The sequence below is a fragment of the Caloenas nicobarica genome, chromosome 3 (assembly GCF_036013445.1).
Source record: "Caloenas nicobarica isolate bCalNic1 chromosome 3, bCalNic1.hap1, whole genome shotgun sequence".
In the NCBI taxonomy this organism is placed as follows: domain Eukaryota; kingdom Metazoa; phylum Chordata; class Aves; order Columbiformes; family Columbidae; genus Caloenas; species Caloenas nicobarica.
This window is the reverse complement of record NC_088247.1, coordinates 352,337-378,252: the sequence shown is the minus strand read 5'-3', so window position 1 is coordinate 378,252 and position 25,916 is coordinate 352,337. Positions and strand designations below refer to the sequence as shown.

The following is a 25,916-nucleotide window of genomic DNA, read 5'->3' as shown; positions in this document are numbered from 1 at the left end:
AGGTGCTGCCGAGGGCGCTCCCCGTCACACAGCGTCCCCGCAGCAGCCACAGGGGGTTGTGCCGGGTGACCTGGCCCTGCAAACCTCACCTGCGCCTCCTGAGCTGCTCGCCACACCAGGCGGGAGGCGCAGGGCAGCAGCCAGAGCAGCGGCCGATGTTTCCAGCGGTTGTTTGTAGCCCGGGGACTTCACTCCTGGCGGGGCAGCTGCAGCACTGACGCACCTTGGACGAGCTTTACACCATCCTGCACTCGGGGCAGGAACTGCCTCTTGTCCCGCTCTGAGGAGAGGACGCAGCTGTTTGGGGCGCAGCGCGCTGTGGGCACGTTGGCTCAGGACACGACTGGTCCCCGGCTCTTCAGCAGACACAAACTGTCTCCAGAGTCGCGTCTCCTGCTCTGCGCAAACAGACTGTCCTCGCCTGAGCCACCCCAGGGTAACACAGAGGCCGCAGGCGCTGCAGAAAGGCTGGTGCTCTGCAATGACAAGGCAGCGCCAGCTGCTGCTCCCGAGCTGCAGACACATCCCTCACAGTGCCCGCAACACCAGGGACAGACCTTCTCCTCCCCACCCCACCTTCCTCACCCCCACTGCTCCAGGAAAGAAGCAAGGACCAAAAGTACAGCTACGTTTTCTGGGCTTTTAGTTTGAAAAAAGTACTGATTGGAAGTGTACAACAGAACGAGGTGTGGCAGCAGCACCACAGCCAGATTGTTTCACAAATATGAACAGAAAGGGCCTTAAATAATCGGGTGCAGATTAAAAAAAACCTCAACGGTGAAAAAGTTCTTCCCTCCGAACAGAAATTCACAGGCACAGAAATGGCAACAACCACATGGAGACAATGGGGGGACATCCTCCTCCGTGCTCGCGGGCTGCCGGCCGCGAGTTCCTGCGCTCGGCTGCTCCCGCGCGGCTCTGCCCGCGGCTCCCTCTTTGGAATGGTTACAGATGAACAGTGTGACATGCCCTCGCTAACCAGACCCGCCCCCCACCCCCCGACCAGGACATGGACAAACAAGGCCTCTGCTAAGGCTAAAAAAAGGACAAGACTTTGGAGTCTTGAGTTCAGCATGTTTAAGAAACGAGAGTCTGGTGAGCGCACAGCAAAGTCCCTGTGCGAGCTCTGCTATTCCAGTTTGGCCTTCTTGTTGCTGTCACCGCCGTTCTCTTCTGCTGGTGCTGCCGGCGCTGCCGTGTCCTCCAGTTTCCGCTTCCCGCTGTCAGCAGGTGGGTGTGTATTACGGGGTTTGAAGCTGATAATGATGCAGGTCATGTTATCGCAGCCGGTGCCGTCCCCTGAGGTGTCTGGAGCCAAGCACTGATCCAGCAGCTGAGGAGGGACAGCACAGACAGGTCAGCAGAGAGCACAGACACAGGGCTGTGAACAAACCAAGACACTGAGCCCGGTCTAGCGACTGACAGCAGCCAGAACAGGCTGGGCTCAAATGCTGTTCACACTCAGACAAGGCACAGAAACAGCCTCAGCAACCCAGAAACTCCCTCGGCTTGACAGCCACCCAGAGGTCAGAAACACCGGCCAGGGTGCTGGAGGAACTGGCTCCCAGTTCAGAGGCGTCTCAGCTCCCGTTCCAGCCAGCAGTGCTGCCCGTGCTGCCAGACTCCCCAGGTGCTGAACACACGGTGATGGAGGGCAGGGCAGGGCAGGCACTGCGCCGGGATGCAGACGCGCTGTGCGCTGACGGGACGGTGAAGCTCCGGACCTTACCTCTTCTACAATAGAGGAGAGCGGCCTCAGGACTCCGTTGTCGTCCTTTTGGGTGATCTTGGACTGGATGAAATCCACCACTTCCTGGCTGCTCATCACATTCCTGCAGAGAGGGGCAGCAAAGGGAGCAGTCATGCCAGTGTCTGAGCAGCACCGGGGCCTTCGGGCCTTCCCGGGGCCCAGCTCCAGAGAACGACCAGAGCAGACACCCAACGGCTCCCGCGCGACTCACCAGATTCCATCGCAGGCAATGACCATGAAGTCGTGGTCATCGTTTATTGTCAGCACTTTGATGTCAGGCAAAGCAGAGATCATCTGTTCCTCCGGAGGCAGGTTCTTGTTGCGCTTGTAGAAGTGGTCGCCTGCAGCAGAGAGGAGGAGGATGGCTCTGCGCACAGCAGATCCACACAAACTGCCGCAGGCTCGAGGCACCAGCCTCGGTGAACCCAACATGCTGTCACCGTGCGAGGGGCAAGAGGTGTCTTTGCCATTTCGGCGTCTCTGCACCCTAAACCAAGCGTGGCTTCCCCAGTTCCCGGGGCACCGCCAGCCCAACAGCCCGTGGCGTCTGAAGGCCCCGGTGTGGACCCTGCAGCAGCGCTCACGGGATGAGCCGCCCCACGTCTCGGGGCAGGATCTGCAGCTCACCCCAGCCCTCACTTGCTCTGCTGTGCTAACACCAGATGCTCATTTTGCAGGTGCTCAGGCTGCCCAGGTCAGGTATTTCAGAGCAATGGCTACATCACGCTGCTGTGATCAGCACTTCCCAAACCCTCAGCAGCCAAAGCTCACTGGAGAAAACTGATCCTCGCCTCTGACCAGCATGTTTAGCTGGAATTACATCCTAGGAAGCGACTTCTGTGGCCGCCGCAAAGTAGCAGGTGGAAATGCCAGTGTCTCCCTAGATAAACAAGCTCCTAGTTTTAGCTCTAAATGTGTCTTTATTTCTATACCCTAGGATGCTCATTTCTGCACAAGCACTCTCCAGTCACACCCTGAGCTGCTGACAGTTCCTTCCCTTCTCCGGGTATTTCCCAGCACATTCTCAGTGTTATTTGCTACCCTTAACGCCTCCCACACGTTGCCTGCTCAGGCTGTAGCCACCACGGGGGCCGGGACCTTGTTTGGCTGCTGACAGACATGCCCAGTCTCCTGAGCCACTGATAACCCCAACACCACTCACTCGTAAGAGACCAAGAGATGAGCACAAACAGCAGCCAGGCGCTGCCCAGAGCACTGCAGCAAGGGGGATGGAGTTTGTGCAAAAGGCAAGGCTGGCTCAGAACACACAGGCCAAACGTGGTACAAAGTCAGCTCCCCGGGAATCAGCACTCCAAGGCACTTCAACAGCCCCCACGGGAAGAGGCCTGTGCAAGAGCCAACAGTCTGGGTTGGAGATGGTTTATACGAGGTGGTTTCTGACTGAAATCTCACCACTCCAGATACTGAATAGGTTCTACTCATCGTCCAGTCAAAAACTGGTCCTTAAACTCAGCGGCAGGCACGTGCTGGCAGCGCGGATGTCCCGAGCACCCTGCCGGGCACGCCAGCTTCGCCCCTTTGCTCACCGATGGCCCTGGAGAGGTTGAGGCCGCCGTTCACCCTCCCGTCCATGGTGACCTTGCCGCCAGCGTTCTTTATCCTGGCCAGCTCCACCTCATCCTCCGGCTTGTGGTCATAGGACATGTCGACAGCTTTGCCACCTTCCGACACCACGCAGCGGGAGTCGCCGGCGTTGGCCACGATGAGCTGCTTGCCACGGATCAGCGCCACGACAGCCGTTGTCCCACTGTCGGAGCCGGGCTGCAAGAGAAATGGTTTTGATGAGACTTCTTTCTCCTGCTCCGTGTCAGGTCATACGGGAACAGCACGATCACCACAGCCCCAGCAGTGTCCCAAACCCCGAGGTGCTGCGTCTGATTCCTTCTTCCCACAAGCACACACAGAACAATGGAGAAAAGCCTGAGGGAAGCGCGGAACGCAGGAGCGTGTTCCCTGAGGGGCAGGGTCAGGCAACGCCTCTGTCCCAGCCTCACACAGCACCAGTGGCTCAGGGTTTTCCAGTGCTCAGCATGTCCTGCTGCACCGCTGCTCCAATGTGCTGATTCCAGCCCCAGCCCAGCTCTAGCAGAAGCCTTGCTGCAAGCCAGGGCATCCTCCAAAGAGAGAATGTTGGCACCTTGGAAACCGCGGTCCCTTCTCCTGACACCGCGTCCCTGCACCGCCTGCCAGCAGCGCCACGGGCTGAGGAGCCCCAGCCTGGGCCTGGCGAGGAGCTCAGCTCTGCGCGGTGCTGCTGCCTGCGCCCCCCCGCGCCCACCCCACAGCGGCTCCTGGGCGCAGCGCACCCAGCGCTGGGGTCACCATCTTCCGATCCCAACCTGTTACAGATCCATCCCTACCCCTCAGCCTTCTGCATGAAGTCGGGCTGTCAGCCGCTGTGCGCAGCCTCAGAACAAGAGAGATGCTTTATCCCCATCTGAACGGAAATAACTCCTTGCTGAGTACCCCCCCGGCGCCCGTGGCTCCATGACACTGCAGAACACAAGAACAGGGTGTGCACCTCCTCTTTCCCCTCCATGCCTGGTAACAACATCTCCTCCTCTTCATCCTCATCCTCCTCTGCTTCTTCAGTGTCATCTTCATCATCTTCATTCTCTGCCTCTTCACTGCTGTAACCATCCTCATCTTCACTGCATTCCTGCAAGAAACAAAAGAGACGACCGGGCGTCACACAGGACCCGTGCAGCGCCCTCCCCAGACAGCTGGTCCCTCCGCCCTGGGGACAGGTGACGATTCACCCCAGAAGAGCCAGATGACCTGGTACGTTCCCCACGCCTGATGTCACCATCAGAGCAGCCGGTTTCAGCTGCCACAGTGGATGGAGGGATGGCACATGCAGCAGGACCAAAGGCTATCCGCTACGGCCGCTGCGCAGATGAGGGCACGTTTCCTTCAGGGTTATCTGAACAGCCCCCGACACTCCCGTGAGATGGGTCTCAACGTCTCAGCCTGAAAACCTGCTCCTAGGACAGCCCTAGGATGAGCCAGAGGCTCGCAGCTCGAGTACCGCAGTAAGCAACGCGTTCTGCCCGGCCAGAAGGCCGCTCTGCCCCGGCGCTGTTTCCTACCTCACTGTCTTCCTCCTCTTCCTCAACCTCATCTGACTCATCCTCACTGTCCTCAAAAAATTTGGATTTGGTTGTGCGCTGGGGCTTTCCCGAAGAGGAGCAGGAGGGCCCGGCCTCCCCAGTAGAAGAGGTGACGGCCTCGTCACCTTTGCCTAGTTCAGGCTTCTGCAGAGCAGGGCTGTTGCCTCCAGCGCTGGCTTTGTCTGAGGTGGAGGAAATACCCGTGATTTCTTCGTCTGGCTTCCCGTTCTTCCTCTCCTTGTGGTCGGGAAGCTCCCCTGGGTCAGCCTCTCCATTCATATTTGACTCCCCATCATGCTGCTTGCCTGTCCCCTCCGGAGCGTTCTCCCCAGCTGGAGCTAAGGACTTGGTTTTGAGGTTCTTGGTGCAGTTTTGTCCATAACGTGTGAGAAGCTCCTCAATGGTCATTGTGGCTTCTTCATGCAGAAGAGCAGCTTCCTCATTATCCACTAGAAATGGAAAGGGGGAGGGGGTGAGGACAAAGAGGGTCAGAAAGCAGAATATGTCACCAACAGCAGCCGTGCAGCACACGCTGCGCTGGCAATGAGCAGCCCTGCCAGCAGGCCCCTGCTGCAGACGGTTTCAGCAAGGCTCAGCACAGCAGGCTGCTGCTGCAGACGGTTTAAGCAAGGCTCAGCACAGCAGGCCCCTGCTGCAGACGGTTTAAGCAAGGCTCAGCACAGCAGGCCGCTGCTGCAGACGGTTTAAGCAAGGCTCAGCACAGCAGGCCCCTGCTGCAGACGGTTTCAGCAAGGCTCAGCACAGCAGGTCTCTGCTGCAGACGGTTTAAGCAAGGCTCAGCACAGCAGGCCGCTGCTGCAGATGGTTTAAGCAAGGCTCAGCACAGCAGGTCTCTGTTGCAGAGGGGTTTAAGCAAGGCTCAGCACAGCAGGCCCCTGCTGCAGACGGTTTCAGCAAGGCTCAGCACAGCAGGTCGCTGCTGCAGAGGGGTTTAAGCAAGGCTCAGCACAGCAGGTCGCTGCTGCAGACGGTTTAAACAAGGCTCAGCACAGCAGGTCTCTGCTGCAGACGGTTTAAGCAAGGCTCAGAACAGCAGGTCTCTGCTGCAGACGGTTTCAGCAAGGCTCAGAACAGCAGGTCTCTGCTGCAGACGGTTTAAGCAAGGCTCAGCACAGCAGGCCGCTGCTGCAGATGGTTTAAGCAAGGCTCAGCACAGCAGGTCCCTGCTGCAGACAGGTTTAAGCAAGGCTCAGCACAGCAGGCCCCTGCTGCAGATGGTTTAAGCAAGGCTCAGCACAGCAGGTCTCTGCTGCAGAGGGGTTTAAGCAAGGCTCAGCACAGCAGGCCGCTGCTGCAGATGGTTTAAGCAAGGCTCAGCACAGCAGGTCTCTGCTGCAGACGGGTTTAAGCAAGGCTCAGCACAGGAGGTCCCTGCTGCAGAGGGGTTTAAGCAAGGCTCAGCACAGCAGGCCGCTGCTGCAGACGGTTTAAGCAAGGCTCAGCACAGCAGGTCCCTGCTGCAGACGGTTTCAGCAAGGCTCAGCACAGCAGGCCGCTGCTGCAGAGGGGTTTAAGCAAGGCTCAGCACAGCAGGTCGCTGCTGCAGACGGTTTAAGCAAGGCTCAGCACAGCAGGCCCCTGCTGCAGACGGGTTTAAGCAAGGTTCAGCACAGCAGGTCGCTGCTGCAGATGGTTTAAGCAAGGCTCAGCACAGCAGGTCTCTGCTGCAGAGAGGTTTCAGCAAGGCTCAGCACAGCAGGCCGCTGCTGCAGACGGTTTAAGCAAGGCTCAGCACAGCAGGCCGCTGCTGCAGACGGTTTAAGCAAGGCTCAGCACAGCAGGCCGCTGCTGCAGACGGTTTCAGCAAGGCTCAGCACAGCAGGCCGCTGCTGCAGACGGTTTAAGCAAGGCTCAGCACAGCAGGTCGCTGCTGCAGACGGTTTCAGCAAGGCTCAGCACAGCAGGCCGCTGCTGCAGACGGTTTAAGCAAGGCTCAGCACAGCAGGCCGCTGCTGCAGACGGTTTCAGCAAGGCTCAGCACAGCAGGCCGCTGCTGCAGACGGTTTAAGCAAGGCTCAGAACAGCAGGTCGCTGCTGCAGAGGGGTTTAAGCAAGGCTCAGCACATCAGGTCGCTGCTGCAGATGGGTTTAAGCAAGGCTCAGCACAGCAGGTCGCTGCTGCAGATGGGTTTAAGCAAGGCTCAGAAAGGCCCTCAGGGTTGCCGGGCTGACCTGCCAGCAGCACAGGCCTTTATGTACCCGTGAGGCTGGAGGGTAAAGCGCAGCGTATTTAACAAGCGCAGGCTGGTCTGTAGCGGTGGGGGAAGCAGACAGGCCACCTCCATGTGTGGGTTTGCTCATTAACACCGCAACCGGGAACAAGAAGGTTTTGTTCAGCAGTTGCTCCCCGGGCCGTAAGCGCCACAGGGATCCCAAGCAGCTGTGACAGACAGGACAGAACAGCTCAGGCAGGGATGCAGCATCTCCCGAGGGGGATGCTGGACAGAAACCAGGATGGCTTTCTCTAAACTGTGAGCCAAAGACCACCATTTCCCTACTGACATACCCTTGGTTATAATTTTCTTCGCTAATTAATCCCAAAAGGAAAAGAAACACCCATACCCCAAATACTCCTGAAAGTACAGGACAAAAAGAAGATAACCCAGCCAAACAAACCAAAAACCACTTTGTCCCTGTCGGCTGGAGAATGAGGGCCAACAAGTCCAGCATTTTCAGGCAACACAGCGCTCAAGGTGATGGAATCACTTTACATCTGTGCCAAGGCCAGTGAGCAGACACTGAGCCGAGAGCGCGTGGACTCTGCCCGGGGATCCAGCTGCTGGCTGGTGCAGCACACTCAGAACTGCTGGAGACCAGAGCCTCCTGTCCTGCCTGCAGCTGGGACATCACCGCTCACAGCTGCGAGGTTCCTCACGCACCCAGGACTCTGTGCCCCATGGAGGGGCCCCACGGAAAACCGCGACCGACTGGTTTGTTACTCCCAGGATTACTGTACCCAATGGATCAGAATTCCCCCAGCACCAGCAATACACAGCGCTGGGCTGGCAGTTCAACTCCGGCTGAGATTTGACTTGGAACTTTGGACAGAAACCTTCTGCTGAAGGAGACCTGGCCCAGCTGGTCTCCATCCCTGTCCTGCTGCTGCTGTCTGGTCTATTCAGTGGCATCTGACTTACCATCATCTTCATCAGCAACTTTCTCCTTCTCGTCTTCATCATCCTGGGGTCGCCCAGCCATCTGAGAGAGCTCTTTAATCACTTCCTCGGTGGTGAGCTTGGCATCTATGGCTAAGAAAGCATCTTCCAGGGCCTACATATGAACACAGACATGAGAGTGCGCACAGTTCGTCGTCCCCATAGGCTGCCTATGTGTCATGCTGGGCAATCGGGTCTCTTCAGAACGCGCGGCACACAGAATCACAGAACGGCTGAGGGTGGCAGGGACCGCGGGGGTCACCTTGTCCAGCCCCTGCTCCAGCTGGGACACCCAGAGCTGCTGCCCAGGAGTGTGTCCAGGCGGCTCCTGAGGAGCTCCAGGGATGGGGACCCCAGCATGTCCCTGGGCAGCCTGTCCCTCTGTCACCCTCATACTGAAAAAGCGTTTCCCGATGTTCAGAGGGACCCGTCCAGGGCCAGTTTGTGCCCGTGGCCTGTGGTCCCATCTCTGGGCACCCCTGGCAGAGCCCGGCTCCCTTTGCCCTCCCTCCTGGCAGGTGCTTCCACACCTGGATCCCGTCCCACCCATCCCACCCCATCCCATCCCAGCTCCAGGCTGAACAGCCCCAGACCCTCCAGCCCCTTGGTGGCCCCTCACTGGGCTCTCTCCAGTCTGTCCATGTCCCTCCTGTACCGGGGAGCCCAGCGCTGGGCCCAGCACTGAGCAGAGGGAAGGACCATCCCCTCCATCCCCCTCCTGATAACACTCCTTGTGCAGCCCAGGACACCACTCGCCACCTTCGCAGCAAGGGCACGTTGCTGGTTCATGGTCAGCTTGGTGTCCACCAGCAGCCCTGGTGCCTTTTCTGCTGAGCAGCTTTCCAACGGGGCAGCCCCAGCACGCACTGGTGCTCCGGGGTGGTTCCTCCCCAGGGCAGGACTTTGCGCTTTCCCTCGCTGAGCCTCACGCGGTTCCTGCCCCTGCCCCCCATTCCTCCAGCCTCTCCAGACCCCTCTGCACTGCCGAGCAGCACGACCCCCTGTCCTGGCTCTGTGTCACCTCCAGACTCGCTCAGGGGACATTCTGCCCCATCCTCCAGATCATGGCATAGGCAAAACACGATACTGGGGTGCTTCAGCCTCGAGCATGAGCCACAAACTGTTTCCAGTTTGCTTTGTAGGCTGTCCCCAGTCTGGATGTCCGTGGCCTTCCCCTCCCGCAGGCTCCGCAGACCCCAGCACCCCCAAGGACAGCCCATGTCCCATCGGAAATCAGTGCTGGGGGAGAACTGCAGCAGTGGGTCGCTTGGTGGGAACAGGACACGAACATCCCCTCTGACTAGAGCTACCCCTGCTCACAAAAAACAACCCACCAAAATCACTCCAAGAACCAGCCCACACCTTTGACTGGAACCAGTCTGAAAACTCAAAAGAGAGGAAAAAAACAAGAAAGGTGGAAAACAGGAGGTTTATCTTTGAAAATCCAATCAACACCTGGTGTATACTCCTAGAAACGAGGGAAAGTGCAACAGAAGACACGGCAGACAGACCTTGGAGGGACAGGGCCCTGCACGTAGGCATTAGGTACCTAAACCAGGGCTTTCCCTGCGCTGGTGCTCAGCCGGATCAGGGGAGCTAGACACTCACCTTCTGCAGTTTGCCTTCCTTGTACGCCTTCTGGTCTTTGATTATCTCAGGGAGATACTTGGCACAGTACAGGGCAACTTCTTCTCCTGAAAGAGAGCAGAATCGGTTAAAGAGGCTGGTCCTGCCAGAAGCAAAACGCACTATTGAGCAACTGAGCTCCTGAGCAAACCTTGGGACACAAAGCAGAACCCAGACGTGGGACAGTCAGACAGAGACAGAGCGCTGGGACCTCCCGACACATCCAGCACAGCGGGACGTGCTGCTGGCCCCAGCAAACCTCCACCAGCTCTGGCCAAGGCCACGAGCCTCCTGACAGGGAAACAAGGCCTGTGCTGGCACTTAGGCCGACTGCTTAGGCCCATCCTACCTAGAAAGCTCTGTTTTCACACATAAGCACAGGGATAAACAAGCAGAGGAAAAGGGAAGCTTTTGGTCAACACAAGCTCGCTCTCAGAGTGTTATCACCATGTGCTGCGCAGCACAAAAAGTGACGAGGATCCCAGATCCTGGAGGTGAGAAAGCCTGGCGAAAGGAAGACTTGCCCTTGGCCGAGCAGGATCGGGCTAGAGATCGGTTACACAAACTGGACAGCCACAAATGCATGGGCCCCGACGGGACGCACCCACGAGTGCTGAGGGAGCCGGCAGACGTGATTGCTAAACCACTCTCCATCATCTTTGAAAGGTCGTGGAGACCAGGAGAGGTGCCTGAGGACTGAAAGAAAGCCAATGTCACTCCAGTCTTCAAAAAGGGCAAGAAGGGCGACCCAGGAAACTACAGGCCAGTCGGCCTCACCTCCAGCCCTGCAAAGGTGATGGAACAATCAACGTTTATGGATGGACCTCATCAATGTTTATAAATACGTAAAGGGTGGGTGTCACGAGGATGGAGCCAGGCTCTTCTCGGTGACAACCAACAGTAAGACAAGGGGTAATGGGTTCAAGCTGGAACACAAGAGGTTCCACTTAAATTTGAGAAGAAACTTCTTCTCAGCGAGGGTGACGGAACACTTGGAACAGGCTGCCCAGGGAGGTTGTGGATTCTCCTTTCTGGAGACATTCAAAACCCGCCTGGACGCCTTCCCGTGTAACCTCACCTGGGTGTTCCTGCCCTGGCAGGGGGATTGGACTGGATGATCTTTCGAGGTCCCTTCCAATCCCTAACATTCTGTGATTCTGTGAACAACTTGTTCTGGATGTCATCTCCAGCACGTGGAGGAAAAGAAGGGGATCGGGAGTGGTCAGCATGGGTTCACCAGAGGGGACACGCGGGGAGAGGGGACACGCGGGGCACAGCTCTGCAAGGGGAGCAGGAGCCGAGAGCCAAGCGTGAGCGGGTGATGCCGCCACCATCAGCGCAGCGACGGGAGAGGCCGAGGGAACGCCGTGGGGAGCGAAGGGGTGGCGAGAGTTGAGAGAAAGAAAGAAACAGCAGACAAGGGACTTTTCAGACACGGCTGTGGGAAGGGGATCAAGTGGCCATTGACAAAGAATAGAAACCTTGCAAAACAGTCGCTGTTAAAACAGCGCTGCAGAAACATCAGTGCTGCGGATCCAAACAAAGAGCCGGAGCTCTGTCCTGACCGCGCTCTCGAAAACACTAATGTAAGGGACACACAGGAGTCACCCTTGCATTTCAGCAAGAACTTAAAGGCAATAAATACCAAGCTGGCCTGGCAGTAAGATAAGAGACTGGCAGCCCGTGCAGGATCACAAATAAAAAGGACGGACAGTTAAGGTCCATTGACATGGGTGTATGGAACCAGATCTTGCCAATCCAGCTCAACATCTGCTCTTAAAGATACCAGGATTTGGGGTAATAAAACTAAACATGCTGATGTAACAGATTTAGGTAAGGTATATAACTTGCATACATATTCTAATAATATACTATACATAGCTTACATATTCGTATATGTATATAAGAGAGCACTCTGCTTAAGAAGTTAAACTTTCAAGACGGCACATGCTGAATAGGATAAAGATCTGCCAACTATCAACTGAACAAGGAACCGCATCGGAAGATGTTTATATGTGTTCTTGCAGGTCTGCCTCCAGATGACACTAAACTGAAGAACTGTGGTCTGGACGATCGGGTAGTGAGGGGGACTGTGAACTGGCTGAAAGAAAGAAGCCAGAGAGTCGTGGTCAATGGGGCAGAGTCCAGTTGGAGGCCTGTATCTAGTGGAGTGCCTCAGGGGTCAGTTCTGGGACCAGTATTGTTCAATATATTCATCAATGACTTGGATGAGGGACTAGAGTGACTGTCAGCCAGTTTGCTGATGGGACCAAACTGGGAGGAGTGGCTGACACTGGGAGGCTGTGCTGCCATCCAGAGACCTGGACGGGCTGGAGAGCTGGGCGGGGAGAAATTTAATGAAATAGAACAAGAGAAAGTATAGAGTCTTGTATCTGGGCAAGAACAACCCCAGGTTCCAGTATAGGTTGGGGAATGACCTATTAGAGAGCAGTGTAGAGGAAAGGGACGTGGGGACAGCAGGGTGACCATGAGCCAGCACTGGGCCCTTGTGGCCAGGAAGGGCAATGGGACCTGGGGGGATTAGAAGGGGGGTGGTCAGTAGGTCAGAGAGGTTCTCCTGCCCCTCTGCTCTGCCCTGGCGAGGCCGCATCTGGAATATTGTGTCCGGTTCTGGGCCCTCAGCTCCAGCAGGACAGGGAACTGCTGGAGAGAGTCCAGCGCAGCCACGAAGATGCTGCAGGGAGTGGAGCATCTCCCGTGTGAGGAAAGGCTGAGGAGCTGGGGCTCTGAGCTGGGGAAGAGGAGACTGAGGGGTGACTCATTCATGGGGATCAATATGGAAAGGGGGAGTGTCAGGAGGATGGAGCCAGGCTCTTCTGGGTGACAACCAGTGATAGGACAAGGGGCAATGGGTGCAAACTGGAACACAGGAGGTTCCACTTCAATATGAGAAGAAACTTCTTCCCAGCGAGGGTGCCAGAGCCTGGCCCAGGCTGCCCAGGGAGGTTGTGGAGTCTCCTTCTCTGCAGACATTCCAACCCGCCTGGACACCTTCTGTGTAACCTCATCTGGGTGTTCCTGCTCCGGCAGAAGGACTGGACTGGATGAGCTCTCGAGGTCCCTTCCAATGCCTGACATTCTGTGATTCTGTGACACTGCAACATTCTGATCAAAGAGCCAAAACAAAATTTCTATGAGAAAATTATAGATAGAGTGGTGAACAACAACAGTGATGGTTCTTCCAGACCACCTGATGAGCCAGGGAGCAAGCAGGGGCTGCTCAGAGCGGTGTGGCCACAACGTGTGTGGAGTGTTGGACCATGGTAGGAAAGCAGCCAGCAGATCTGAACGCTCTGTGGGATGCTCCTGGGACACCAGGGCAGGAGCACACGGTGTGCAGCCTGTCATTGAGGCTGCTTTCACCAGAGTGTACGTCAGCAGGTGTGGAACACGAGCTCTGAAGCACCTGTAGAGAACCCCGACAGCTGCCGTGTCTTCGCTCATATGACAGGGACCAAGCGACCTGCCAGGCCCAGCACGGCCGAGGCCGTTTGTGGGGAGGACACAGAGCTGCCCCCCGGCAGAGCCGCCCCTGGCAAAGCTGCCCCATGGCAGAGCTGTCCTGGGTGAGTTCCAGGATGTGGCACCTTGGCCAAGACCTCAGCGTGCCACCGATGTGCTCGACCAGCCAGCAAGGCACGTGCTGAGCATGTCTCAGCAGTCTGAGAACGAAAACCAGGAAAACTGCAGGAACATCTCCTTTCAAATCAGAAACTACAAGGACAGGAACGGCCCCTGCAGGCTGTGACACAGCTGCTGGTCATTGCAGGGCACAGCTGCCACCTCCTCTGGGTTCCGTTCCAACCTGCAGCCGTTCTGCCTGACCCACGTCTGCACCAGTGGGACAGCACTGACATTGGCACCTCATCGTGACACCCGGGGCACGGAGCTGTGGGGGCTGAGCGGACACTGAGGGGAGGCCGAGGGGAGACCTTCTGATCTCTGACCTGCCTGAAAGGAGCTTGGAGCCAGGGGGGGTCGGGCTCTGCTCCCCAGGAACAAGCGCCAGGACCAGAGGAAACGGCCTCAAGTTGCGCCAGGGGAGGCTGAGGTTGGATGTGGGGAACAATTTCTTCCCCAAAGGGCTGTGGGGCATTGGAACAGGCTGCCCAGGGCAGTGCTGGAGTCACCATCCCTGGAGGGGTTGGACAGATGGAGGTGAGGTTCTCAGGGACAGTGGTCAGCGGTGGCCTTGGCAGCGTGAGGTCAATGGTTGGACTCGATGATCTGAAAGGTCTTTTCCAACCACAATGACTCTGTGATTCCCTGATCGCCCAGGGTGTATGGCACAGACACGTGTGTGTCACCTGCGCACCAGCCGGGCTGTGCCCCCAGCGGCTTCCCCGAGGGTCACACGCAGGAATGGGTGGAAGCCAACATCCCGGTACTGGGTCACCGCTCGGGCAGAGAGCACTGGCCACGGCTGCCGCGGGGATCCGGGGGGACACGACAGTGACCGGGGGCAGCCCCGTCCCTGGCCGGGGTCTGCAGGGCGCTGAGCAGCCTGTGCTGCTGGAACCGTCTGACAGAGCGGATAACACCAGCAGGGACACCCAATCACTGCCAGATGGAAAAGATGACCAAACATTGCAATCCTTCTGCCACTGCTCGGGACGAGGGGTTTTCCTCACAGCAACAAGCAGCGTGACCCGAGAAGGCCCCGCCAGCCGTGTCCCTGAGCCGTCCCTGTGCGGGCAGGGCACGGGCTGCACTGAGATGCTCTCCGTGGGCTGCAGCCCCGCGATGCTCAATGCAGAGAGATCTCGCTCTGACACCACAGATGCGGGAAGCCAGCCCCGGTGTGAAAAGCTTTGGCAGTTTAACAAGATGTTTCTTCAAAATGGGGACAGTGAGATTAAACAGTGATCCAGGAATCTCGGATGTGCCTGGCTGTGGCTGCCCAAAGACAAATTACTGTAAGAGAATTTGTAGGTGTCACAGAAGGAACCTTTGCTGCTTCCTGTGCAGCTCCAGAACAGATGTCTGCAGCAGAAACGTCTGTTGTAACTGATGGAGCTTCACACAGGACCCTCTGGCCAGACACTTCTCTCTTCGTTGGCTCAGCTCACCCCAGACCCCCTGTGAGCAGAGCTGGTTGCGTGGTGCCTCATCTCACAGGACCACAGGATGGTTTGGCTTGGAAAGGACCAGCAGGGCTGAAGAGCCAGGTAACCGCAGAAGCCAGTTCAGACACCTCGGCCCTGCTCCGTGCTCCTAACCACGGTCCTTCCCTGCCCGTCCCACCGCAGACCACAGGACTCAGCCCCACAACACTCCCAGCCTGCGGCATGGAATCCGGGGGAGAACCACCCTCAGACACCGAGTAACCGTGACTCCGGGAGAGATCACAAGGTTCTTGGAGCACTTCTTCCCCACTCCTTCCACAGCCGCCTGCTGTCTCAAAATCGCAGCTCCTCTCACTGTTGCAGTCACCGTGTTATACACACGAATTTACCCTCGTTATAGCTGTACAGAGAAGCAACAGACAATCCGCCAGGATAAAATGTTCCCCAAAGCACTCATGGTCACCTGGGCACCAGAGGGACTAAAAGCCTCAGATCACCCGTCAGCAACTAATTAAGTGCCCAGGGCTGCGCAGCATCCCAAGCACACCGACAGCAACGGGTCCTGGCTGTCCTCACCTGGAACACACAGCTGAGACACCTCCAGCAAAATCGTAAAAGTTGGGACGAGCTCTTTGAAGCACAAAACTGACCTGCAAACAGAATGCATTTTCCAAAGATGCAAACACCCAGAAAACAAATGATTTTGTCCAAGGCAGAGAAGGACGAGTGCAGGAGCACAACACAGCTCAGCGGGGAGCGTGAGGAACGGCCACGGCAGGTGAGACCCTGGGACTGTCTCCAAGGGAAGGAACGAACTCTGCTGCCTTTGACTGCCAGACAAGGCTCCACAGACTCAAATGTGCATTTTAAACTGAACAGGAGTCCTGTCGCTGCCACTTTCAGGACAGCAGGGAAAAGAAAACCACAGCAAATGCAACTTCCACTTCTTCATCCTTCCCGAGAAGCGGACGGGGAGCAGGCAAACAAGCAGCCCCGGTGCCCGTGGGTGTGGGTGCATCGGCTGGGGGGACGTGCAGAGCCCTCGGGGGCTGAACGTGGGAGGACAGTTCCTCAGCTGTATCCATAATACACAGCCAACCATGGATCCAGGATTGCATCTTCCACGTCTCTGGTGTGAGACCCACTGGAACACTCTCCAAGTCCCCACAAATCACTTCATTGATGTTTTGTAGAGGAGCAGCATCCAGCTCAGCAACGCCAGAGCCTGAGCTGCATTCCCTGCTCAGTGCGACACAGGCAGCAGTAGGAAGCTCTTCAGGAGGCTGAAGTGAAATATGTAACATGTAGCACTGAATTCAGTGAAAAATAAATATCTGGAGGATTCTCCAGAGTGCATACTTCTATGTTCCTAAAAAATTATAAAAAGAGACTGCTTTCGTTTGTGAAAGAGCCGTGGAGTTTTGAGGGTGTCTGAGAGACCGTCAGGAAGGTGTGAGCAAGGCGGAGTTCAGGTCTCGGAGCGCACTTCTGCACAGCCAGATGCCGCTGATAAAACCGCGTCTGATTCAGGTTTAAAGGCAGGAGCCACATTCAGGTGGAACACGGAACCAGGTTGGTTTATGCCGGCGTTCCGGCAAGGCTGTCAGAGCACCCGGCAGGGATCGGCTGCGCCTGATCTCTGCCAGAGCACGGCTGGAACAGGACGTGTGAGCACAGGCACGCGCGGCAGCCTCGGGGCACAAACACAGGCAGCAAAACGGCCTCGAAAGACACAGGTTCCTACATCAGATCTTTCCCAGTGCATGTACGTGCACAAACCCATCCCACCACATCTTCACAGGGCTGAACGCAGATCCCACTCCAAGATTTGCTCTGGATTTACGCACATACACACCATTAGAATGTAAAATAAAGCAAGCTCAGAGTCAAATAAACTAGCTAACAACAAATATCACAGGATCCCTATGGACTGGAATACTATGCCAGAAGAGGAAAAGTTTTAAGACCCGAGTATTAAGTCCCACCCTGAGACAGTGACAGGGTGACAGAGCATGAAGGCAGATCAGAGGGCAAGAGAGATCCATCGCTCTGCGTGCAAACTGGAGAAAAATCACATCAGGGCTTGTGTATTCAAATTAAACACCCCGGGAGGAGAAAAAAGAAAACCTCGCTATGACAACGCTGACCTCTGAAAAGCGGGAGCTGCGTGTCAATGAAGACACTTGTGAAAAGGAGATGAAAAGCAGCAGCTGAAGGGCTGAAGTGCGCACGGGAGCAGCGGGTGACCGCACAGCCCACGCCGCGGGCAGAGCCCCTGTGCCGGCTGCGGGCCGCGAAACCAGGGCGAGCAACCGCGCAGCACGGGGGCTGCTCAGACGCTGCTGGTTTTGCGTTCTGAAACCGGGAGTCTTGCCCACAGAGCGAAAACGTGCACAAAAACCTGATGAGCGAAATGGAAAGCTAAATATGAGAAAAAAACCACCCAGCATTCTTTTTCAAGGAACACAATGATAAAAACTTTTCCCACCCTGCCTGGAACAGGAAGCTCGCTGGAGAGTTTAAGGCTGGTAGATGAGCAAGGTATAAAAGATACATCAATTCTTTGCACTGACAGCTAATAAAGCTTAAAACCTTATTTTACGTGGGACAGACCTGAGGAATTGTTTCCAACTAAAAAAACTAATGCATCCATAAAATCACACAAAAGCAGGGATGGGCAAAAGTTTATCCTCCAAGTCAGGTTCACTATAGCCGTATCCTTCCTAATAAGGTTTGCGCAGGAAGAGCTGTAGAGATTCCATCCCTGGAAATCCAACAGACGAGTTAGAAAACTGTGCCAGGGCTTTGCTTTTCCCTAATGTCTGTCTTGAATTCTTCCTACTGTATTTAAAAAAACCCAAACCACACTCCTTCAGTCCTACACTGATGGGAACACTGTGAGGGTGTCCAAAGCCTTTCTGAAACCACATGTGAACCAGACATTCCTGCTGGCCGAGCAGCCAACACACTGATCCTAAAGAACAACAGATCAGTTTGATATTACTCATTCTTGGCCAGTTTTTGCTGGATGCTGCTTATCCTCATGTCTGCTAGATGCTTACAAACAGTTTCTGAATCGTTGCAAGCAATAACATTACATCGAATAGTCACTAAATGCCTCTATCCTTTTTCCTTTGTCCTTCTCTGTCTTTCAGAATGATGTTCTCCAGGATAATCCTCAGGATATCAGATGCTGCTCCACTCAGGTCTCTCCACACTCTCAGATGAAGTTCAAGAGGAAAATAATTTCAAAACATTCAATCTAAATGTTTCAGACTGAGACTGTACCTTTTGAAGAGCTACTAGTCAACTACCTGCTCAGGGTGACCTTTCTAATAAGGACTATCGCAAAAAAAGGTCTTAAACTCTTATTTACAAATGGGCAGAATTAGATAACTCAGTTCTAAAGGAAAGCGAGAAATTCTGAACTGTGGTTTGTCACCTTCCAGTTGAATCAGCTCCATTGCAGCAAAATGAAATGCACACACATCACACCAAAAATAAATTTAAAAGCCTCAGAGAGTGGTGGAAACTGAGCTCACACCACTATAGACCAGCATAGCTGGTATGTGAACACAGCAAACTGTAGAAATTGTACTAAACAGAATTAGCAGGTCCATGGACACACGTAGTGGGATGGGCAGAGGTTAAATACGCAGCAGAGAATGTCACAAACTGGTCAATGTGTTTTCAGAGAGTCCACGAGCAGGAGGAAACAGGCAGTTTAGTCAATCTACTCCATATAGATTTCCAAGAAGCTTTCAAATAAATCATCAAATGTTTTACACACTAAGCTGTTCTGGGAAAAGGAGCAAGGTGTGGGAGAACCAGAGAGGTTTCAAAATAGAGGATGGCCACGGTTCCTCGGAGACTCATGGTGTTCAACATCTACATAAATAATCTGGAAAAGAGGTCAGTGAGAAGTGATGGATCATTCCGGATGATCAAAACTAAAATAATTTACAAAAATGAAAAGTCAAGAGCAAGACTTTGTGATTTTACATGATACTGGCAGATGAAATTCCTCACTGACAAAAACAAGAACATGAGAAAAATAAAACAGTGCCAACCTCCATGTGTATATTGGATGGACTCAAACCCATCTATTACTGCTTAGGAAAGATCTGGAAGAAACTGGGGACAGAGTTCTGAAAATGTCAGCTTTACATCAAACCAGCGAACATGTTGTTAGGAATTGTTACGAAAAGAACTGAGAATAAAGCAGAAAACACTTATGTCACAACAAATTCAGGGTGTATGTGTAACTTGGACACAGGCAGAGACACAGAGTGTGTCCAGAGAGATGAGAACGAGCACAACCAGGGCCGTGGAACCCGCGGGTACGTCCAACACCAGCAGCCTGACGAGTCCCATGGCCCCGGCGCTTCATCACCTGTGCGAAAATCCCCAGAATGACCCACGGTGCAATGTGGTACAAGCAATCAGCACTCTCCTAATTGCTGGGCACGGTCCAGGGTCCCGCGGGCAGTGTGGACACGGCCACGCTGCACAGGACGCTGGGGCAGCCTGAGACAGCAGCGCAGCCGGGCTGCGCCCCGACCTCAGGGACAGAAAATGCTGGTATTTAACCGCACAGACCAGAGACAAGTCTAGGACTCTTCTGATTGGAAGAAAGGACACTGAGTCCAAAATTCTGAAAGTGAAAAGTGCTAACGGAATGATTACTTACTAATTCCTCAAAAGTGTTGGGGGCATTGCAGTGAAATTATCAGGCAGCAGATTTAGGTCAAAGTCTTTTTTCAAATAATAAATTAAGTTCTATACAAAACATCCTACGCAAATAAACACCAAACATATAAATCTGGTTTAAAATGCCATTAGACAAATTCATGAAGAGTCCATCAAGACGACTCGAGCACGTCTGCAAGATCGAACGGTTGCAACCTGCAGCCCAGGGAGCCCGTACGTGGGGCCGGGGCTGGGAAGGTGTGTCAGGGAACGGTCTGCCTGTTCCTTCTTCCCTCTTTCCTTGGGCAAGCGGTTCTGCTGCCACCAGAACACACTGACCAAACTTGGACCTTTGGTCTGAGCTCATGTAGTTTTTCTCTGCTGTGACTACCCTGTCCAGCTTATCCACCATGAAAACAGCCATTCATAAAAGTTTTCAAAGACAGAACACAAGTCTCATTTCAATTTCCTGTTAACCTGTGACCTTCCTCCTAGAAACCCTGAGGAAGGTTCAGAACCTTAGTCAATGATATCTACCAAAGGAAACGTGTCCCAAGAGGAGCCCAGTTCCCAAGGACAGACAGTCGCTGCCTGAGCAGCCCTGAAGGGCTCTGGTGAGAACACGGGACGCAGTTACCTCCGTGTCCATCGTAGACCGAGAACATGGCTGTTTCACTGTCCAGCTCGGGGATGCAGTTGTGTGCGTCCTGAAAGAGAGAGCAGAAGCCTGGAATGACACAGGTTGCACTGGACCCTGCAGGAAGAGGGAGAAGGGAGCAGAGAGGCTAAAGGCACTGACATGGGATTCTCAAATCTGGAGGGAGAGCCAGAGCAGTCAGAAAACCTCTCACATCCTTGAAAGCTCAGCTGGTGAGCACCCGTCCCAAGAGAGGGGCAGGGACCTGTAACGCTGTGCTGCTCTGTGCTGGAGCAGGAACCCAGCCTGGGCACCAGCGCTGGACTGGAAACCCCTCCAGACCTGCGGTACAACTCCAGACGTGGTTGGGCTGAGGAGAACCAACCCCTCTGCTTGGGAGAACCAACCCCTGTGCTCGCGAGAACCGACCCCTCTGCTCGCGAGAACCGACCCCTCTGCTCAGGGCACCCGTGAGGCTCAGGAGAAGCGATCCCTGTGCTCAGGGTACCCGTGAGGCCCGTGTCACTGCAGCAGCTCAGTCCGTAAGGAACACAAGGCACCAAGCTGTGCTCCATCACACACGCCGGTGCCTTGGCTGAGGACTCTCCAGCTGAGTACAACTATGGAAATACAAGTTAAACTGGTCCCGGTATGCAGGCAACTTCCCCCATAGACGAATGCAGCCAGTTCAGGGTCACCGGTAGGGTCTGGCTGCTCCCAACGCCCCATTCTTGCCAAACAAGAGCCATGCAAACTGAAAAGCCACTGATGAAGCCAGAGGTCAAACACGGAGCGTCTGGACCTCATGACTTCAATCAGCTGTAGGCTTTGCCTCTGCTTGTCAGGGTGAACACGGTCCCAGACAGCAGCACTATCTGTCCCACCAGCCCGATGAGAGGCAGCCTGGCAGGACACGGTCACCACATCCCGTGGGAACAACCAACCAGGCTGGAAAACCTCTTGGGACAGAGGCTCCTTCCTGCGGTTCTGGCCACGTGGGATGCTCCAGGATGGCACTGCCCCATCCCTGGGGACACCCCAGGCCAGGCTGGACGGGGCTCTGAGCAACCTGAGCTGGTGCAGATGTCCCTGCTCATGGCAGGGGTGGCACTGGGGGAGCTGGGGAGGTCCTTCCAACCCAAACCACCCCATGATCCTGTGCTGGCCTCAGGCCCAGGCGGCGCTGGCCCCTCTCAATGTCATTTCAGCAGTGTAGCCAAAGACAAGCAACTGGTCAACTAACAGTGCAAACTCCAAAGTACCAATTATACAATACAAACCCCGGTATCACCTCCTCAGGCAAGACACATGTCTTGGTTCTGGCAACTGTCCAGGAACTCGGAGAATCTCCGGGACAAACCGGAGGGAAGGCGCATCCCAGGGGCATTTCAGGCTTAAATATCAAACTGTGTCCAGCCTTTCCCTGTGCATGCTCCCAGACCACAAACATCAACAACACCAAGCTGTGCACACCGAGCAACCTTTCTCTCCTTGAGGTCTCTCAGAACAGCAGACGATGAAGGTGGCACCACCCAGACTTCACAGGTGGGTCCCCAACCTCTCCCAACCTATGGGTGAGCAACCGAACTGGGCTGTTGCAGTGCAAAGCCTGGAACTGGCGATAGGCTGAATCCCTCCTAAACCATGGATGGGCTGAATCTCTCTCCTAAACCATGGATGGGCTGAAGCTCTCTACTAAACCCTCTCCCTGCCCAACTAATCTCCCAACATTCCTTAAAGTTCAAGCCCTCACCTACCAACTTACACCCTGACCACACCTCACATGCTTTTGCAAGAGCAATCATGTGATATTTTAACCAACACGATCTAGTCTCTCTGCCGTGGTTCGAGTTCATCACCTTAGAAGTTAAAGGTGCTGCAGTTGCCCCAAAACACTGCGCTTACTGCAAGACAGCTGGCTCAAAGCTCTGGATGGATCCACACTGCCAGCTGCAACCCCTAGTTCCTGCACACATGCAGAGCTATGTGTGCTGCACAGCCCAGCAACTGCGGAGCTCTGCTGCTTTCTCACCGCGGGACTCCTTGGGTGACAGCTCCTCTTCCCCTGGAGCCCCAGTCTGAGAACTCCATTCCCGTGCAGTTTCTACCAAGTGCTAAGGAAAACAGATAAAGAGAGGTTCTGAGTCTATGCTGCACTCAGTGCAATGAAACTCTTGACACTGTGATGGAAACAGTGTCTGAACAGGCAAATTACAATCATAGTTCAAAACGAAAAGAATTACTCTGAATTATAATGTAGGAAATTTAACCAGAGAGCTTGCTGGAGATAGCGAATGAAAATAAGAATAAGCAAAGAACCAGCATTTTTATGCTCACTGTTCAGAGCATTTACAGAAGCAAGTGAGACAGCAAAACCACAACAAAGTAACTGGGGTAAGTCCCAGGTGACTGAACAACAGTTTAATCAGAGCAAGTAACGCAAATGCTGCTGGGGAGGAAACTCCGAATCTGCAGCAAAATCTGTCTCTCTGCTGGGTCTGTGGAGCACTCACTGGCTCGTCCCAGTGGCCACGGGCGGCAGGAGCTCCTGGGAACGTCCAGCTCTGCACCGCTCTGACGGGCTGGGGTCACCACTTGTCCCCAGCAGCTCAGAGAGCAGCCGGCTGGCTGTGACAGGGCTGGGGTCACCCCCCTGGTGTCCCCAGCACCCCAGAGAGCAGCTGGCTGACCGTGACCAGGGGGTCTCAGACACACATCTCCATCCTTGCTGCCGCAGCCATTGTCCCGCCGGTCACCATGATCTCCTGCTCCCCAGGCCTGGCCACCAGCTCTCTGCTGCCTGTGCCCTCGGGGCTGGTGACCCTGGGTGTCCCCCAGCCACCTCCGTGGTCACTGCAGCACTGCTGGAAAACAGCGTGTTTGAAACGCCAAACAGCAAACTCAGTCAAAATTAGTCAACTAGCTAAAACTGAGAGTTAGTGTGACAAATCTCCATATTTTGAACGAAATTATTGCATTTTTTGAAGCAAGGGCTTTTGTTCTGAGCTCAGCAGTGAAATGCAGCTGTACCCAGCGGTTGGTTGTTGGAGATCCTGTCAGAACACAGGTCCCATCCAGACCCCTCCAAAGTGCCTCCTGCACCTCTCGCCGCCTCCCAGAGCTCTCCTGTCTGTACCATAAAGCGCCTGCAGCTTCTCCTCTTTTCTTGTTTGCTTCACAGTACCCAACACTGGCTTTTTAGAATCCTTATTCTTTGGGTCCCTCATCTGCCCCAAACATTTCCTTATCCACAAAGCAACCTCTCTGGACTAAGAGCAGATTTTTATTACGGTATTTCTTCAGAGCCTCCTCACTTGAGGGCTCCTGAAATGTAAGTTAAAGGCAACAGACAAGTCCTTTACACAAATTTCTGCTACCCAAAAATGCCTGTGTCCTACCACCTGTACAAAGTCTGAGCAGCTTCACTAACATAAGGCAGAACTAAAGCCTGGAGCATAAACATTTGCTGGGAACTTTCTCCAGGCCTTACAGTAGGGCAAAAGTACAACTAAAGATGAAGAAAGGCAAAAACCACAAACCAAGACACAGAGAACAACACATAGCACTGGAATGGAGGAAAATGCAACAGAACCGTCAAATTCCGCTCAGCTGTATGCAAAACAACACGTTTCTCTCCCATCAGACTCAGAAGCCACGTGCAGCAGGTTCAACTCGTACCACGAGCACTCCTGCTGTATCTTCACCTCCCGTGATCACAGCTAAACCACGGCTATGCCGGTGTCCTCAGCATCGCTGCTGCCACTTGGGAGGTGAGCCAAGGATGTTGGCTGTGCAGCAAACAGCTGCAAGCTCCAGGTCCCAGCCAGTGTCCGTAAAGGTCAACGGCAGCAAGACCAATCTCGAACAAGTGACACTGTGGGCCCACGTCCCACCTGAGGGACACTTGAGCTCACCAGCACTACAGACGGGGCGACTCTGCCCTCCCTCCCTCGACCCACCACCTCAGAACACTCAGCCCCTGTGCAGCCAGGACGCCATAGCGTCCTGCACCCACATCACGCACAGGAGCTGATCACTGTGGAGGGATTACATGGCACCTCCGCGCACCCCTAACGCCTCCATGCCCTCCGCAGGTCACCAGGACAGAGCGGCTGAGACACCGTCGCTCACAGTCAGCCGGGCACATGCATACAGAGCCTGTCCTGAGACATCGTCACTCACAATCAGCCCGGCACACACATACAGAGCCTGTCCTGAGACACCGTCGCTCACAGTCAGCCGGGCACACGCATACAGAGCCTGTCCTGAGAGCACAGTGCCAATTCTGCCACCTCTTCTGCCCTGGAAACTGGAGCCCAGGGTTCCACAGAGCTCTGGTGCACACAGAAAAACACCCGGTCACTCTTTAGTCACCAGTGAGGTTGCTGTAACATTTCAGCAGCAGCAAAGTATCTGACAGTGCGGCCCATGAAACCATATTTGCAAAAACCGAATCCCCGGCAGTCAGAACAGGACACTCCTCCGGCTGAGCCACAGGGCTGCCAACGGAGTGGCTGTTTTACCTGGGACGGGGTGCAGGGACTAACGTTAATCCAGATCTAACTTAGCCTGTTCGCTGCTTGGAAGGGAAAATAAACCAGTGCATTCATGGCACTCACAGAGGGTGTTAAATTCAAAGAACTAATAACTGCTGGTGAGACAACGTCGTCCCAGCAGCTCGACTTCGCCCCTACACAAGCAGCTTTACAATGCAGCTCCAACAGGCTCCCTGCCCAGGGAGCGAACCCCGGCTCCTGCAGCCAGACATTTACCTTCTGGTGATTCACCTGCCCCGAAACCAGCCTGGCAGGACGGTAACGCCAGCGCTGCCTGCAGGACACCGAAAGCAGCAAAATTCCTCCAGTGAACCTGCCCGGGAGAGATTAAACCCGGGAGGGAGGATAAACAGAGCCTGACGCTTCACGTCTGCCTGGACAGAAAATCAGGGTCTTCCTTGAGGATTTCTCATTCGCTTTCCCCAGTGCCCGGTCCCCAGCACCAACCCGCCCTCTCCCGCGCCTTCCAGCCCAGACTCTCATTCCCCGCCGGGATTTCTCGGGCTGTACGAGCCAGAGCGCCCGGGCGGTGCCTCCGCAGAGCGGGGGCCGCTCCAGCCGCTCCCCGCGGGGACAAGCGGCCGCTCGGGCCGGGCCACGGCAGCCCCGGCGCGGCGGCTCCGCCGGGCGGGCCCCGCGAGCAGGGACGGACCGAGCGGCAGGACAGCGGGCCGGGCCCGTGCGGCCGGAGCCTGCCCCGCACCCCGCTCACCTCCATGGAGACGCGCCAGCCCTGCATGGCGCTGAAGCCGAAGTGCAGCGGGCGCGGCCCGAGCCCGGCGCCGTCCCCCGAGCTCTTCACCGTGTTGGGCTGCGACAGGTAGGCGCCCATGGCGCCGCGGCGGCCTCCGCCGGTGGGCCCGGCCCCCGGCCCTGCGCGGAGGGGGCGGCGGGAGCGGCGGGAACGGCGGGAGCGGGAGCGGCGGCAGCACGGGCCCAGCGCGGGCGGCGGAGCGCGGAGCGACGGAACCACCCACCGCCGAGCGGAAGTCGCGCGGCCGGAAGCGCGGGCTACAGAGTCGCCACGGGGGACGGCGCTCAGCCCGCGCGGCCGCGGCGCAGGGGCCGGAAGCGCCTACCATAGAGACGGGCGCTGGCTAGCGCGCCACGGGGGCCTGAAGCGCGCTCCGCGCGGCGGCCTCCGGCCCGGGGCGCTCGGCCGGCGCTCCCGCCCCCGCCTGTCAGCGGCGCCCGGCACCGCCCGGTCCTGTGCCAGCCCGGCCGCACTCCGGGGGCTGCGACAGCGCTTCACGGGCCGGCTCGC

The 25,916-nt window shown here is 55.7% G+C and overlaps 1 protein-coding gene across 1 annotated transcript; it reads right to left on the bottom strand.

The window, feature by feature from the left end:
* Nucleotides 1-640: 640 nt before the first annotated feature.
* Nucleotides 641-25,530, bottom strand: PPM1G (protein phosphatase, Mg2+/Mn2+ dependent 1G). The gene is made up of 10 exons (XM_065633016.1): nucleotides 25,365-25,530; nucleotides 20,097-20,166; nucleotides 9,666-9,751; nucleotides 8,040-8,172; nucleotides 4,861-5,330; nucleotides 4,293-4,430; nucleotides 3,298-3,532; nucleotides 1,962-2,091; nucleotides 1,730-1,832; nucleotides 641-1,333 (listed from the first exon to the last, which is right to left on the bottom strand). Exons 1-10 carry the CDS (start codon nucleotides 25,482-25,484, stop codon nucleotides 1,130-1,132), a joined length of 1,689 nt encoding a protein of 562 aa, XP_065489088.1. The 5' UTR covers nucleotides 25,485-25,530; the 3' UTR covers nucleotides 641-1,129.
* Nucleotides 25,531-25,916: the final 386 nt, after the last annotated feature.

What these genes read in the sequence shown, in the direction of transcription:
- PPM1G (XM_065633016.1), bottom strand. Translation starts at nt 25,484, where the DNA reads ATGGGCGCCTACCTGTCGCAGCCCAACACGGTGAAGAGCTCGGGGGAC. An exon ending in AAGAGGAGGAAGACAGTGAG is followed by an intron (nt 4,431 to 4,860) that starts GTAGGAAACAGC and finishes TGTTTCTTGCAG; the next exon opens with GAATGCAGTGAAGATGAGGA. An exon ending in CAACCTCTCCAGGGCCATCG is followed by an intron (nt 2,092 to 3,297) that starts GTGAGCAAAGGG and finishes TCTCTGCTGCAG; the next exon opens with GCGACCACTTCTACAAGCGC.